This window comes from Macaca mulatta, chromosome 19 (assembly GCF_049350105.2).
Source record: "Macaca mulatta isolate MMU2019108-1 chromosome 19, T2T-MMU8v2.0, whole genome shotgun sequence".
Lineage (NCBI taxonomy): Eukaryota > Metazoa > Chordata > Mammalia > Primates > Cercopithecidae > Macaca > Macaca mulatta.
The window spans coordinates 5560074-5572580 of NC_133424.1; the positions used below are offsets into that span (position 1 = coordinate 5560074).

Consider the following 12507-nt stretch of genomic DNA (forward strand, 5'->3'; position numbering starts at 1 on the left):
AAAGAAAAAGAAATCGTACACAAGAGAACAACAAGGGCAGTCAGGAACAAACATCCAACTCTCAACAGGTTGGGTTCAGCTCTCCAAGGCCCTTCTTTATCAAGGCTTTTACAGAGGACAAGAATTAAATTAATGTAGGATTAGAGGGAGAGCAAAACCATCAAAAAGAAATAAGGGCCAAGCGACACGGCTCACGCCTGTGATCCCAGCACTTTGGGAGGCCAAGTCAGGCAGATGACTTGAGGTCAGGAGTTCGAGACCAGCCTGGCCAACATGGTGAAACCTTGTCTCTACTAAAAACACAAAAATTAGCCGGGCATGGTGGCACATGCCTGTAGTCCCAGCTACTCAGGAGGCTGAGGCAGGAGAATCGCTTGAACCCGGGAGGCAGAAGTTGCAGTGAGCCGAGATTGCGACACTACAGTCCAGCCTGGGTGACAGAGCAAGACTGTCATAAAAAAAGGGAATGGGGAAGCATGCACCTGGTCCAGTATTTCCCAATCTCACCCCTAATCACATTTGGGCCTGGACCATCCTTTGGGGTGGGGCCATCCTGGGCACTGCGGGGCTCTAAGCAGCATCCCCATCTTCCACCCACTTCATGCCAGGGGCACCCCACAGTCGTGACAACCACACATATCCCCAGGCATCTCCCAGTGTCCCTTGCAAGCGCAGAATCACCCCCGACCTCAAACCACTGATTTAATCAAAGCTTCTGTAGAAAATGATGGTAGTGAGAGCTGCCAAGTGAGGGTTTTAGGTGGATTACATGAGTTAAGCAACGTAAAGCTCTTGGCACAATGCGTGTGACCCTCTGTGAAATCAGCGTATTTCATCAGTAGGACGTGGCTTTCCACGTACGCGTGTCTCTGCGCTTGGGATAGGTCTTACTGGGGAACGCGCGATCAGGTTCTTAGTGGCAAATAAAATAACTGTATTTTCCAAATGCTCACGTCTTAGATTTGCTGGATGACGGGACCATTGTCATTAGAAAAGGGAATGGCAGAAGCAGGATGGTAATCCCTGGGAAGCTTCGGTTTCCCCTCTCCATGCAACGCCACTGAGAAACCAGGACAGGGCTCCTCCAAGCATAAAGCTGTCCGGTGGCCCACAAACATGACATGGCTAACGACGAGTCACAGACAGCTCGGAGCCCTGGCCCCTCCTTGCTCTATTTTCTTTTTTTTTTTTTTTTTTTTTTTTTTTTTTTTGAGACGGAGTCTTGCTCTGTCACCCAGGCTGGAGTGCAGTGGCCGGATCTCAGCTCACTGCAAGCTCCGCCTCCCGGGTTCACGCCATTCTCCTGCCTCAGCCTCCCGAGTAGCTGGGACTACAGGCGCTCGCCACCTCGCCCGGCTAGTTTTTTGTATTTTTTAGTAGAGACGGGGTTTCACCGTATTAGCCAGGATGGTCTCGATCTCCTGACCTCATGATCCGCCCGTCTCGGCCTCCCCCTTGCTCTATTTTCAACCCTGAGTTTCTCCAGGAGGAAGCCTTGGATTGGTGCTGTCCTGTCCTCTTTTCAGGACCTCCTCATACTTGTCTTTGGTTTTTGTTTTTTTTTTTTTTTTTTTTTTGAGACAGATTCTTGCTCTGTCAGCCCGGCTGGAGTGCAGTGGCACGATCTTGGCTCACTGCAGCCTCCACCTCCCAGGTTCAAGCGATTCTCCTGCCTCAGCTTCCTGAGTAGCTGGGATTACAGGCATCCGCCACCATGCTGGCTTTTTGTTTTTTTGTTTTTTTTTTTTCGAGTCTTGCTCTGTCACTCAGGCTGGAGTGCAGCGGCGCGATCTGGGCTCACTGCAACCTCTGCCTCCTGGGTTCACGCCATTCTCCTGCCTCAGCCTCCCGAGTAGCCAGGACTACAGGCACCCACTGCCACGCCCAGCTAATTTTTTGTATTTTTTTTTTTTTTTTAAGAGACAGGGTTTCACTGTGTTAGCCAGGATGGTCTCGATCTCCTGACCTCGTGATCCGCCCGCCTCGGCCTCCCAAAGTGCTGGGATTACAGGCTTGAGCCACCGCGCCCAGCCTATTTTTTGTATTTTTAGTAGAGATGGGGTTTCACCATGTTGGCCAGGCTGTTCTACACTCCTGACCTCAGGTGATCCGCCCACCTCGGCTTCCCAAAGTGCTGGGATTACAGGCATGAGCCATCACACCCGGCCCTCGCTTGCTAAGAGAACAGGAAAGCCACAAGCTCACCGCCTCCAGGATTAGTGCTTAATAAATCATATCTGTGCCATTTTTATTTCTCGTTATAGGCAGCCGCAGGGTCCTCCAGTTTCCCCCTGCTTTCTTTCTGTGTCCTGACTGAAAAATCACAGAGTGCCCTGACCTCTGTGGCCCAGCCAGTTGCAGGTTTTTCCCTGCAGGCTTGAACCAGAGCCTAGAACATTCCCAGGCACCGATAAATACCAAAAGCCAGCCCCGGCCCTGAGCCAAAATCCTTAAACCCTAACATAAACTCTATACCCTGAGCCCCTTGCCGAGGACACACCTGGCTATAGAATGTGCTTTTCTCTGATGCCCACTGCAAGGACACCGAAGCCTACACTGCACCGAAGGCCCCTAGGAAATGCTTTGGACTCATCCCCCTGGTATTTAGGGTTCCTTTCTTTGGAATCCCAACCAGCCCCATCTGGGGACGGCTCAGGGCACTTCCTTGGGGGAACTCCTCTGCCGCTGCCTTTGGGGTAACTGTAGCTGCGGGTTCAGTGGGATGAAATAGAACCTTCTCACTATTCACAACAGCAAAGACACGGAATCAGCCTAAATCCATCAACGGTAGACTGGATAAAGAAAACGTAGTACATATGGCCGGGCGTGGTGGCTCACGCCTGTAATCCCAGCACTTTGGGAGGCCAAGGCGGGCGGATCACGAAGTCAGGAGATTGAGACCATCCTGGCTAACACGGTGAAACCCTGTCTCTACTAAAAATACAAAAAAATTAGCCGGGCGTGGTGGCGGGTGCCTGTAGTCCCAGCTACTCCGGAGGCTGAGGCAGGAGAATGGTGTGAACCCGGGAGGCGGAGCTTGTAGTGAGCCGAGATCACGCCACTGCACTCCAGCCTGGGCAACAGAGTGAGACTCCATCTCAAAAAAAAGAAAGAAAATGTAGTACCTATATACCAGGGAGTATTATGCAGCCATAAAAAAGAATGAGCTCATGTCCTTTGCAGGGACATAGATGGAGCAGGAGACCATTATCCTTAGAAAACTAATGCAGGAACAGAAAACCAAATACCACACGTTCTCCTTTAAAAGTGGGAGTTAAATGATGAGAACACACGGACATATGGAGCAGAACACATACTGGGGCCTACTGGAGGGTGGAGGGTGGAGGGGGAGAAGCAGACAAAAGAACTATTGGGTACTAGGCTTAGTACCTGGGTGATAAAATAATCTGTACAATAAACCACTGTGACACAAGTTTACCTGTGTAACAAACCTGCACATGTACCCTTGAACCTAAAAGTTTGTTTTTTTGGGACAGAGTCTTGCACTGTTGCCCAGGCTGGAGTGCAATGGCACGATCTCGGCTCACTGCAATCTCCACCTTCTGGGTTCATGCGATTCTCCTGCCTCAGCCTCCCAGTACCTGGGATCACAGGCACATACCACCATACCTGGCTAATTTTTCGTATTTTTAGTAGAGACAGGGTTTCACTGTTAGCCAGACTGGTCTTGAAATCCTGACCTCGACGGGCCGGGCGCGGTGGCTCAAGCCTGTAATCCCAGCACTTTGGGAGGCCGAGACGGGCGGATCACGAGGTCAGAAGATCGAGACCATCCTGGCTAACATGGTGAAACCCCGTCTCTACTAAAAAAATACAAAAAAATAGCCGGGCGCGGTGGCGGGCGCCTGTAGTTCCAGCTACTCGGGAGGCTGAGACAGGAGAATGGCGTGAACCCGGGGGGCGGAGCTTGCAGTGAGCTGAGATCCGGCCACTGCACTCCAGCCTGGGCCCCAGAGCGAGACTCTGTCTCAAAAAAAAAAAAAAAAAAAGAAATCCTGACCTCGTGATCCACCTGCCTCGGCCTCCCAAAGTGCTGGGATTACAGGCGTGAGCCACCGTGCCCGGCCAATTTTTATTTTTATTTGTTTTTTTGAGATGGAGTCTCGCTGGAGTGCAGTGACACGATCCCGGCTCACTGCAAGCTTCGCCTCCCGGGTTCACGCCCTTCTCCTGCCTCAGCCTCCGGAGTAGCTGGGACTACAAGCGCCTGCCACCATGCCCAGCTGATTTTTTGTATTTTTTAGTAGAGACGGGGTTTCACCATGTTAGCCAGGATGGGTTTTTTTTTTTTTTTTTTTAAAGAAAGAAACAGCAACTTCTAGTTGTGGCAAGGAACACAGGTTTCCCACATGTGATGAAGCATGCTTGTGAAGTAGAGTAGTGACGGAAGGATACACTTAAAGAAAAAGATTAGATTAACAGGGTTCCTTTTAAAGTGTATTTATGAGGCCGGGCGCGGTGGCTCAAGCCTGTAATCCCAGCACTTTGGGAGGCCGAGGCGGATGGATCACGAGGTCAGGAGATCGAGACTATCCTGGCTAACATGGTGAAACCCCGTCTCTACTAAAAATACAAAAAACTAGCCGGGCGTGGTGGCGGGCGCCTGTAGTCTCAGCTACTTGGGAGGCTGAGGCGGGAGAATGGCATGAACCCGGGAGGCGGAGCTTGCAGTGAGCCGAGATCACACCACTGCACTCCAGCCTGGGAGACACAGCGAGACTCCGTCTCAAAAAAAAAAAAAAAAAAAAAAAAAAGTGTATTTATGAAAAATGCAAAGTTCAGTGAGATGTGTGTGGGAAGGAGAAAAATCGTGCGGAGAGTCAGGGGTGAGCAAAAGAACCCAAGTGCAGGAAACACGACTCAATCTCTCAGAGCCCTTGACACTGCCGGGACCCCGACCGTCCGGCCGCCCGTGGGGATGAGAGTTGAGTGATGTGTGATTTCATTCGTGTGAAATGTCCAGAATAGGCCAATCCACAGAGACAGGAAGTGGGTTCATGGTTGCCCAGGGCTGGGGAATGATGGCTGATGGGGACGGGGTTGCTTTTTGGGGTGAGGGAATGTTCTGGAAGTAGACAATGGTGATGGCTGCACAACTCTGTGAATGCACAACTAAAAGCCACTGAGTTTCACACCTTCAAAAATGAAACCATGTGAATTACATCTAAATTTTTAAAAAGCACCCTGGGCCAACAGGAGGGGTGGGAGGGATGGGAGGGCCTGGGCAACTGGTCCACAGGGACTCTGCGGGAGAGCGAGAGCTTTCCAAACAGGAAGTCAAACCCACAGACTTGCCAAGGACACCAGGGCCACCTCCCTCCAGGCTGATTAATCAATGATCACCAAATGGCCCCTGCCAGCACATTCCTCGGGTGAGCTGCTGCTGGCCGCACCATGATGGTGACAACCGGCCTTTTGAGGCAAGGGCTGGAGGTGACTGCCCAGACCTGTGGATTTCTGATGCCCCATCCCTCCTCGGACCTCCCTCACCAGCTCTGCCCCTGCAAACACGCCTGCTGCCAACCTGTCACCCACCCACGCCCCGGTGACCCAGGCCTGCGCAAACACCGTTTCCCGTCACTGCACGCTGTGGCCTCATGTGGCTGGCCTGGTGGGGGATTGTGATCCACACAGGGCTGGGCTCCCCCCTGGGTCTCGGCCTGGGACGCCGGGAGACAGGAATTCTTGCTTTCCCTTCCGAGGGAGTTCCAGAGCTGTCTGGAACCCTGTGGCCTCCTCCAGCCACAGAAGTCACCGTTTGCAGTGGGGAGAGGCCGGTCTGCATGGGGCAGGAACAGGGTTGGGAGCGTTTCCCAATGCTGCAGTCTGAGGCCTGGAACCTGAGCCAGCCCCAGCCCATCTTCCCAGCAGCAGGAACTGCATGTTCCCCCGCTGCTCCTGCTAGCCTGACGCTGGGGGCTTCATCATGTGGATCTGAAAGAGGCCTTCCGGAGGGGCCCAGTGATTAGCTCCACACGCCCCACAGCAAACCTGGTGCCTGCTGAGGATACGGGGCCCCAGAGGGAGCAGAGGGGACAGGTCCCATGCTTTGAGCAGCAGGCCAGGCCTGGCCTTGGAGTCTGGATGCTGGGCTAGTGCTAAGAAGTGTTATTATTACTCAGAGGCTGTGGGGAGGCCTGCCCCGAGAACCTGGATGTGACGTGAGCTCAGTGCTGCCCCTGACAGTGTTAAGTGACAGACTGGAGTAGGTGAAGGGTGAATGTCACCCAGAAAGGGGCAGTCTGGTTTCTGAGCTGCTCTAGGTACGTTCTGGGGTTTCTGCCAAGTTCATGCCCACTGGGGTGGGCCCTCAGTACCTCCAGGGTATTGTGAGGACCTGCCCATCCGAGCCCCAGACACATACAAGCCACAGGCGACCCGACGACCTCATCTATGCGCAGTCAATATGATTCTTTGTCCCGGAAATTTGGAGAAAGTTCCTCCGTTTCTGCTGGTGGCTAGAACCTGAGGCGTGGAATCCCAGGGGCCGTGGAGGGTTGTAGAAGACAGGCGGGCAGCCAGGTTGGGTGGACCCATGGAGACGCACACACGGGAGGATGCCTGGCTTCTGGAAGGCTCCGGTTCTCAGGTGCTGCTTCCTGAGGTCCAACAAGCTTTCTGCTCTTGGATTCCATGGGATGCCCCTCCACCTTTACTCCAGGGGTACTTCATGGCTCAGACGAGCTTGGAGAGTTTCTGTACCTTTTAGCAGCTCGGCGGAGATTTGAATGACGGCCCTGACAGAGAGGTGTCCGCACCCTGGGGCTTGGGTGTGGAGGCTACGTTACACAGAGAGACAAGCCTGTGCAGCTGGGATTAAGTGAAGGCTCTTGAGCTGAGGAGATGATCCTGGATTACCCAAGTGAGCCAGATGGCATCATGAGTCCTTATCAGAGGGAGGCAGGCCAGGCACGGTGGCTCACTCCTGTAATCTCAGCACTTTGGGAGGCTGAGGTAGGCGGATCACCTGAGGTCGGGAGTTTGAGACCAGCCTGGCCAACATGGAGAAACCCCGCTTCTACTAAAAATACAAAAATTAGCTAGGTATGGTGGCAGACACCTGTAATCCCAGCTACTCGGGAGGCTGAGGCAGGAGAATCACTTGAACCCAGGAGAGGTGGAAATTGCAGTGAGCTGAGATCGCACCATTGCACTCCAGCCTGGGTGACAGAGCGAGACTCCATCTCAAAAAAAAAAAAAAAAAAAAAAGGCAGAGGGGAATTTCAGACAGAAGAGGAGTAGGAGAAGGAGGCTGTGTGACCATCAAGGCAAGAGGTTCCAATGTTGTGGCCACAAGCCAAGAGATGCCGGCTGCAACCAGAAGCTGGAAGAGGCCAGGACTGGTACATTGATCTTGAATTTCTGCCCTCTAGACTGTGAGAGAATCACTTTCACAATGGCAGCCACAGAAAACTCCTCCAAACACCCTGATCAGGACAGCAACCCCAACGGGAGCAAGTGGCCGGGGATGCCACGGGATAAAAAAGGGGCAACGGCCCATGGGAGCCTTGGTCTGGACATTTGCCGTCGTAACAGCCAACCTCTCTCAGGTTATTGAGACTCAAGCCATTTCAGTCCAATTTCTCCCGGACTGGAGTTGGCCAGCATTCTTAAAGGCCCAGACAGCCTGGGTACAGAGGCTCATGCCTGAAACCCTAGCGTTTTGGGAGGCTGAGGCAAAAGGATTGCTTGAGCCTAGGGGTTTGGGACCAGCCTGGGCAACATGGCAAAACTTCATCTCTACAAAAAACTGTCTGGGCATGGTGGCACGTGCCTTTAGTCCCAGCTACCTGGAGGGCTGAGGTTGGGAGGATCATCTGAGCCAGGGAGTGCCAGGCTGCAGTGAGCTGTGATTACACCACTGCACTCCAGCCTAGGCAATGGAGTGAGACCTCATCTCTAAAAAAAATAAAAGACAGTAAATGTTTTTGGCCACGTCGGCCATATGATCTCTGTTGCGGTGACTCTCCCGCTGTAGCTTGAGAACGGCCAAAGTTGTCAGGAAACGAATGGGGACCAGGAAAACCTGACTTCTGAAGAAGGCTGTCGCCTGCCGACCCATTCTGGATGATTCTTCCTTTTAAATTCTTTGTTTGCCAAACCGCCATCTGATGCCCACACCGGCCTGTCTGTGGAGAGGGACTGCGCTGACGGGGGAAAGAGGACAGCCACCTGGTGTCCACCTTGGTCACTGTCGTTAGCACGTGGTCAGCCACAGGCAGAGGATGACAGCCGTTCACTGGTTCCAGTGCTGGCTGGAGCCGCAGCACATGCGAGCCTGGGCTCAGAGGCGAGGGCCCCACCCTGAGTCCCGTGGATGAGCGCAGCAGCCTGGACAAGGATCCCAGCGCCACCCCACCCCCAAGGAACACTTGGCGATGTCTGAGGACGTGGCTGCTCCTGGCATGGAGTGGGTGGAGGTCAGGAACACTGCTCAGGACCCTGCAGTGGCCGGACAGCCCCACTCCAGAGAATGATCTGGCTCCAGTGTCCGTGGTGCCAAGCGGGAGAGACGCTGCCTGTGGTGCCCAGCCATGTGTCACGCTGCTTTCAAAGACACAGGCCTGGCTGATCTCTCCAAGGTGTCCTTCCTCCCAGCTTTTAAGGCCTCTGGGTGCAGTGGGTACCATCCGGATATCCGCTGCCTAACTCATGGGAGCCAGGCCCGCCATGGCTGCAGAGGCTGCTGGAGAACATGCAGCCTAACCCGCGCCCTGAAGGCATTTGTGGTGCAGAGGAGCCCAGTCCCATGAGGCACTGCAGACGCTGCAGAAGGAGCTGCATGCAGGCACACGCCCAGAGGAGGAAGTGTTGATCCAGGGCCTGCAGCAGGGGCTGCAAGCGTGTGGCAAGGTGCCCCTGTGCTGTCACCGGCGGCAGACCAGCTTCCGCCATCCAGGAGGCTTTCCTGGAGCCTCAGGATCCTTCCTGATGCGCCTCCGTGGTAAGCTCCCACTGGAGTTACTCCCAACTCCCTCTAGGAATGGTTCAGTCCAGTCCTGTTTGTCACGAGCCCCACCCAGCCCGGACCAGGTGGCTGGGAAGTGACTCAGGGGGTGGACCCAGCTGACTAGCACTGGAAACAATCTCCGGGCTCGGAGCCACAGGGCCAGCTTAAGCCATCCTGGCCACACAGAGGAGCAGGGCTGCCCTGTGCATGGCTCCCTCCATGGCTGACCCTCCGGGGACCTCCCCACCCACCCTGGGCAACCCTTCCCTGTAGTCAGAGCCGTCTGTGGCTGAGCCTTGAAGAACAGCACGCCCAGGGCCCGGCCATCCGAGCACATCTTCTGACTCCTGCGGACCTCTGGGAACAGAGAGGACCAGGGCACCGCGGTCCCAGATGCTGTCCCCGCCCAGGTGGCCTGCAGGTCCCAGCTTACCCAGGTAGTAGAGGCGGTGGGAGTGGGGCCCAGACTCATCCGTCTTCTGCACAAACTGGAAGTCGTGGGGCGCCTTGTTAACAATGAGGCCTGAGTACTTGCGGCTGCCGTGGATGATGCTCCGGAGCCCGTCCCAAGAGTGCTTCTGCACCTGGAAGCGGGCGGCCGGGTCATCCGTGGCGGCTGCGTCGCCTCGGTCGGCTGTTGGGGTCCCGGTGGTGGCCATCCTCTCAGCCCCCTCGGAATTCAGCGAGAAGCTGTGCGGAGGAAGCAAAGACCATGAGAAAGGAGAACTGCTTTACCTACGAGCTGCTCCAACACTGCCCCTTGCGAGGCACTTAGATTCTTCTGGACGAGCCCACCCCTGCCGCTTCCCACTCCCTAAACCCTTCTTGGGTTGGTCCACCTCCACCTCTCTCCATGTCACCAAAGCTGCTGAGATTCAAGCCACCATCACCTCTCCAATGAATGATTTTTAAAAACTTTCTTCTTTTTGGAGATGGGGGTCTCAACTATGTTCCCCAGGCTGGTCTCAAACTCCTGGCCACAAGCAATCCTCCTGCGTCAGCCTCCCAAGTGGCTGGGATGACAGGGGTGAGCCGCCATGCTGGGCTTTGGTTGAATGACTGAAACCACCTCCCACCAGGATATTCCACATCCACTGCCAAGACCCCATCGCTTAAAACCCTTCCTGGTTTTCCACAGTCCCCGGGGTCACAAGCAGTCCTCGCCACACCTCAAGGCTCTCGCTGACCCCTGCCACGGCCTTGAATCTCATCCTCCTTATTCCCGTGCCCCAGCCAAACCAGCCTTCACTCAGCTCCTCAAACAGGCCGAGTTCCTTTCCACCACAGGGCCCCTGCACATGCTGGCCCTCCTGCTCGGAGTGCATTTTTCCTCACTTTACTTAACTTCACATATATATATATGCTTTGTTTTTTTTTTTTTTTTTTTTTTGAGACAGTCTTACTCTGTTGCCCAGGCTGGAGTGCATGATCTCGGATCACTGCAGCCTCTGCCTCTCAGGTTCAAGTGATTCTCCTGCCTCAGCCTCCCAAGTAGCTGAGATTACAGGCGCCTGCCACCACGCCCAGCTGATTTTTTTGTATTTTTAGTAGAGACGGGGTTTCACTATGTTGGTCAGGCTGCTCTCGAACTCCTGACCTCAAGTGATCCACCTCCCTCAGCTTCCCAAAGTGTTGGGATTACAGGCGTGAGCCACTGCGCCCGGCCTGCTTGACCAACTTCTTTTTTTTTTTTTTTTTTTTTTTGAGACGGAGTCTCGCTCTGTCGCCCAGGCTGGAGTGCAGTGGCGCGATCTCGGCTCACTGCAAGCTCCGCCTCCCGGGTTCCCGCCATTCTCCTGCCTCAGCCTCCCGAGTAGCTGGGACTACAGGCGCCCACAACCGCGCCCGGCTAATTTTTTGTATTTTTAGTAGAGACGGGGTTTCACCGTGGTCTTGATCTCCTGACCTTGTGATCCGCCCGCCTCGGCCTCCCAAAGTGCTGGGATTACAGGCGTAAGCCACCGCGCGCGGCCGACCAACTTCTAATCAGACCTCAGCTTAAGTACTTGGCAGGCCCTCAGAAACCTCGCACAACCATCCAGGCGGAAGCTGGTCCTTCTGCTCACCTTTCACACGCCACCTGGCTGCCCCCCTCCCTCCACCGTCATCACAGCGGTTATTTGTGGGACCCCTGTCTCCCCCACATCTGTCCCATTCACAGCTGTGCTCCCAGAACCTTAGCTGGTGGCTGGCACACGGCAGGCATCCTGCGGAGCACCGTGGAATGACTATCTCTCACCGGGCCCGCGGGGAGACACGCTGGGTCTCGGGAGAGGCCCGGGCGTGAAGGAATGAAAAGCCATCCTGGTCACCTGTGCTGTTGGCTTGCTGTCCAGCCAGGAAGACGTCTGGCCTTCACTGGAATTTCCAGAGCCTCGGGATGGGGGAGGTGCAGGTGAGAGGGTGAATGGCACACACTTCCCCAAAGAACATCCCACTCGTTCCTCCCACTCAGGACACTCTGGATCTGCAAAGCAGCCACCACGAGCAGCCGCTGCAGTGTCACAGCTCCCGCCACCCCACTCCCGCCCTCACCTGACTGGACTGGCCAGGCAAATATTTGTTTTACAGAAGTCTAAACATGGCTGCAGTGACCCAGTTCTGCAAGAGCCAGTGGTCTGGAAGGGGTGGCACCGGGGCCGGTCTCACTTCCCTCTGTGGGCTCCGAGTGACTGCCGACCTCGCCAGAAGCCCTGTCCTCTGGGACCAACAGCCTGGCTTGGGGAAGTCGCTGCTCGCTCGGAGGAAGTGGGAAAACCCGAGGGAGTGGACAGCGGGGACCGGGTGTGAGAGAAGTAAAGGGCAGAGACGAGTGGGCCGCCTTGACTCTGCGGCGTGCCAGTTCCGGAAAGACTCTGCCTCTTGCCAAGGGGAGCCCCCACAGGCTGACCAATGCAAGAGAAAGAGCCCCAGGCCGCTCTGAGAGGGAGGGGGAGAAAGAGCGGCAAGGACGTCAACGAGCGCCTTTGGAAGATCAGGACCTGCAATTGTCACCTCACTTGGGCTTGTGACAGCCCATTCTACAGGTGGGGAAACTGAGGCTGGGAGGGCATTGGAGCTTGCTCCCAATCAGAGCCGAGTGAATGAGCAAAGGGGGTTCGAAGGAGGCAGCCCAGCCCCCAGCCTCCCACTGAGATGCTGTGTGACAAGCCCAGCAATTGCAGCAGGAAAAGCCACAGTGCAGCCCCGAGAGCTTCCCGTGCCACGCTGCGAGACACCCGTGTCCTGTGGGAACCCAGAGAGCTTCCCGTGCAGTGCTCTGCGAGACACCCATGTCCTGAGGGAAGGTCCTGGAAGCCAAGGAGAGTAGAAGCCACCTCAGCACGGGACATATGAAAGGCTCAAGGGGCAGGGGGCCCCTTGGGAAGGGGGCTTCTGGGTATCACGGCTGTGGGCTGATTTCTGGAGGCTCCTCTCCAACTTGACCCCAAAGAAATGACAGGGGAAAACGCTTCCCTCGTTTCCTCCTACTCCATCCAGGCTGAGCCAGCGTGTCCTGCCCTCCAGCCTGGAGGAGCACAGTTTGTTAGTTCAGC

At 55.2% G+C, this 12507-nt stretch overlaps 1 protein-coding gene and 1 long non-coding RNA gene across 51 annotated transcripts in view; both read right to left on the minus strand.

Moving 5' to 3' along the window:
- The window catches only part of DPP9 (dipeptidyl peptidase 9), a 53042-nt gene that overhangs the window by 33779 nt on the left and 6756 nt on the right, over window positions 1–12507 (minus strand). For 47 of the 50 annotated variants that reach the window (XR_013409569.1, XR_013409565.1, XR_013409564.1 and 44 more), the window contains one exon: window positions 9405–9661. Coding sequence is in view for 31 of the 50 variants with exons in the window: in XM_077979268.1 (XP_077835394.1) it covers window positions 9405–9661 (257 nt within the window). In the remaining 19 variants the exon portion in view is untranslated. Of the gene's footprint in view, window positions 1–9404; window positions 9662–11147; window positions 11517–12507 lie in introns of those variants that run through there. The other 3 variants (XR_013409566.1, XM_077979278.1, XM_077979281.1) reach the window with 3 other exon arrangements.
- Window positions 3639–4152, minus strand: LOC144337012 (uncharacterized). Its single transcript, XR_013409604.1, has 2 exons — window positions 4022–4152; window positions 3639–3701 (listed from the first exon to the last, which is right to left on the minus strand). It is a non-coding gene; the product is annotated as an uncharacterized LOC144337012 (long non-coding RNA).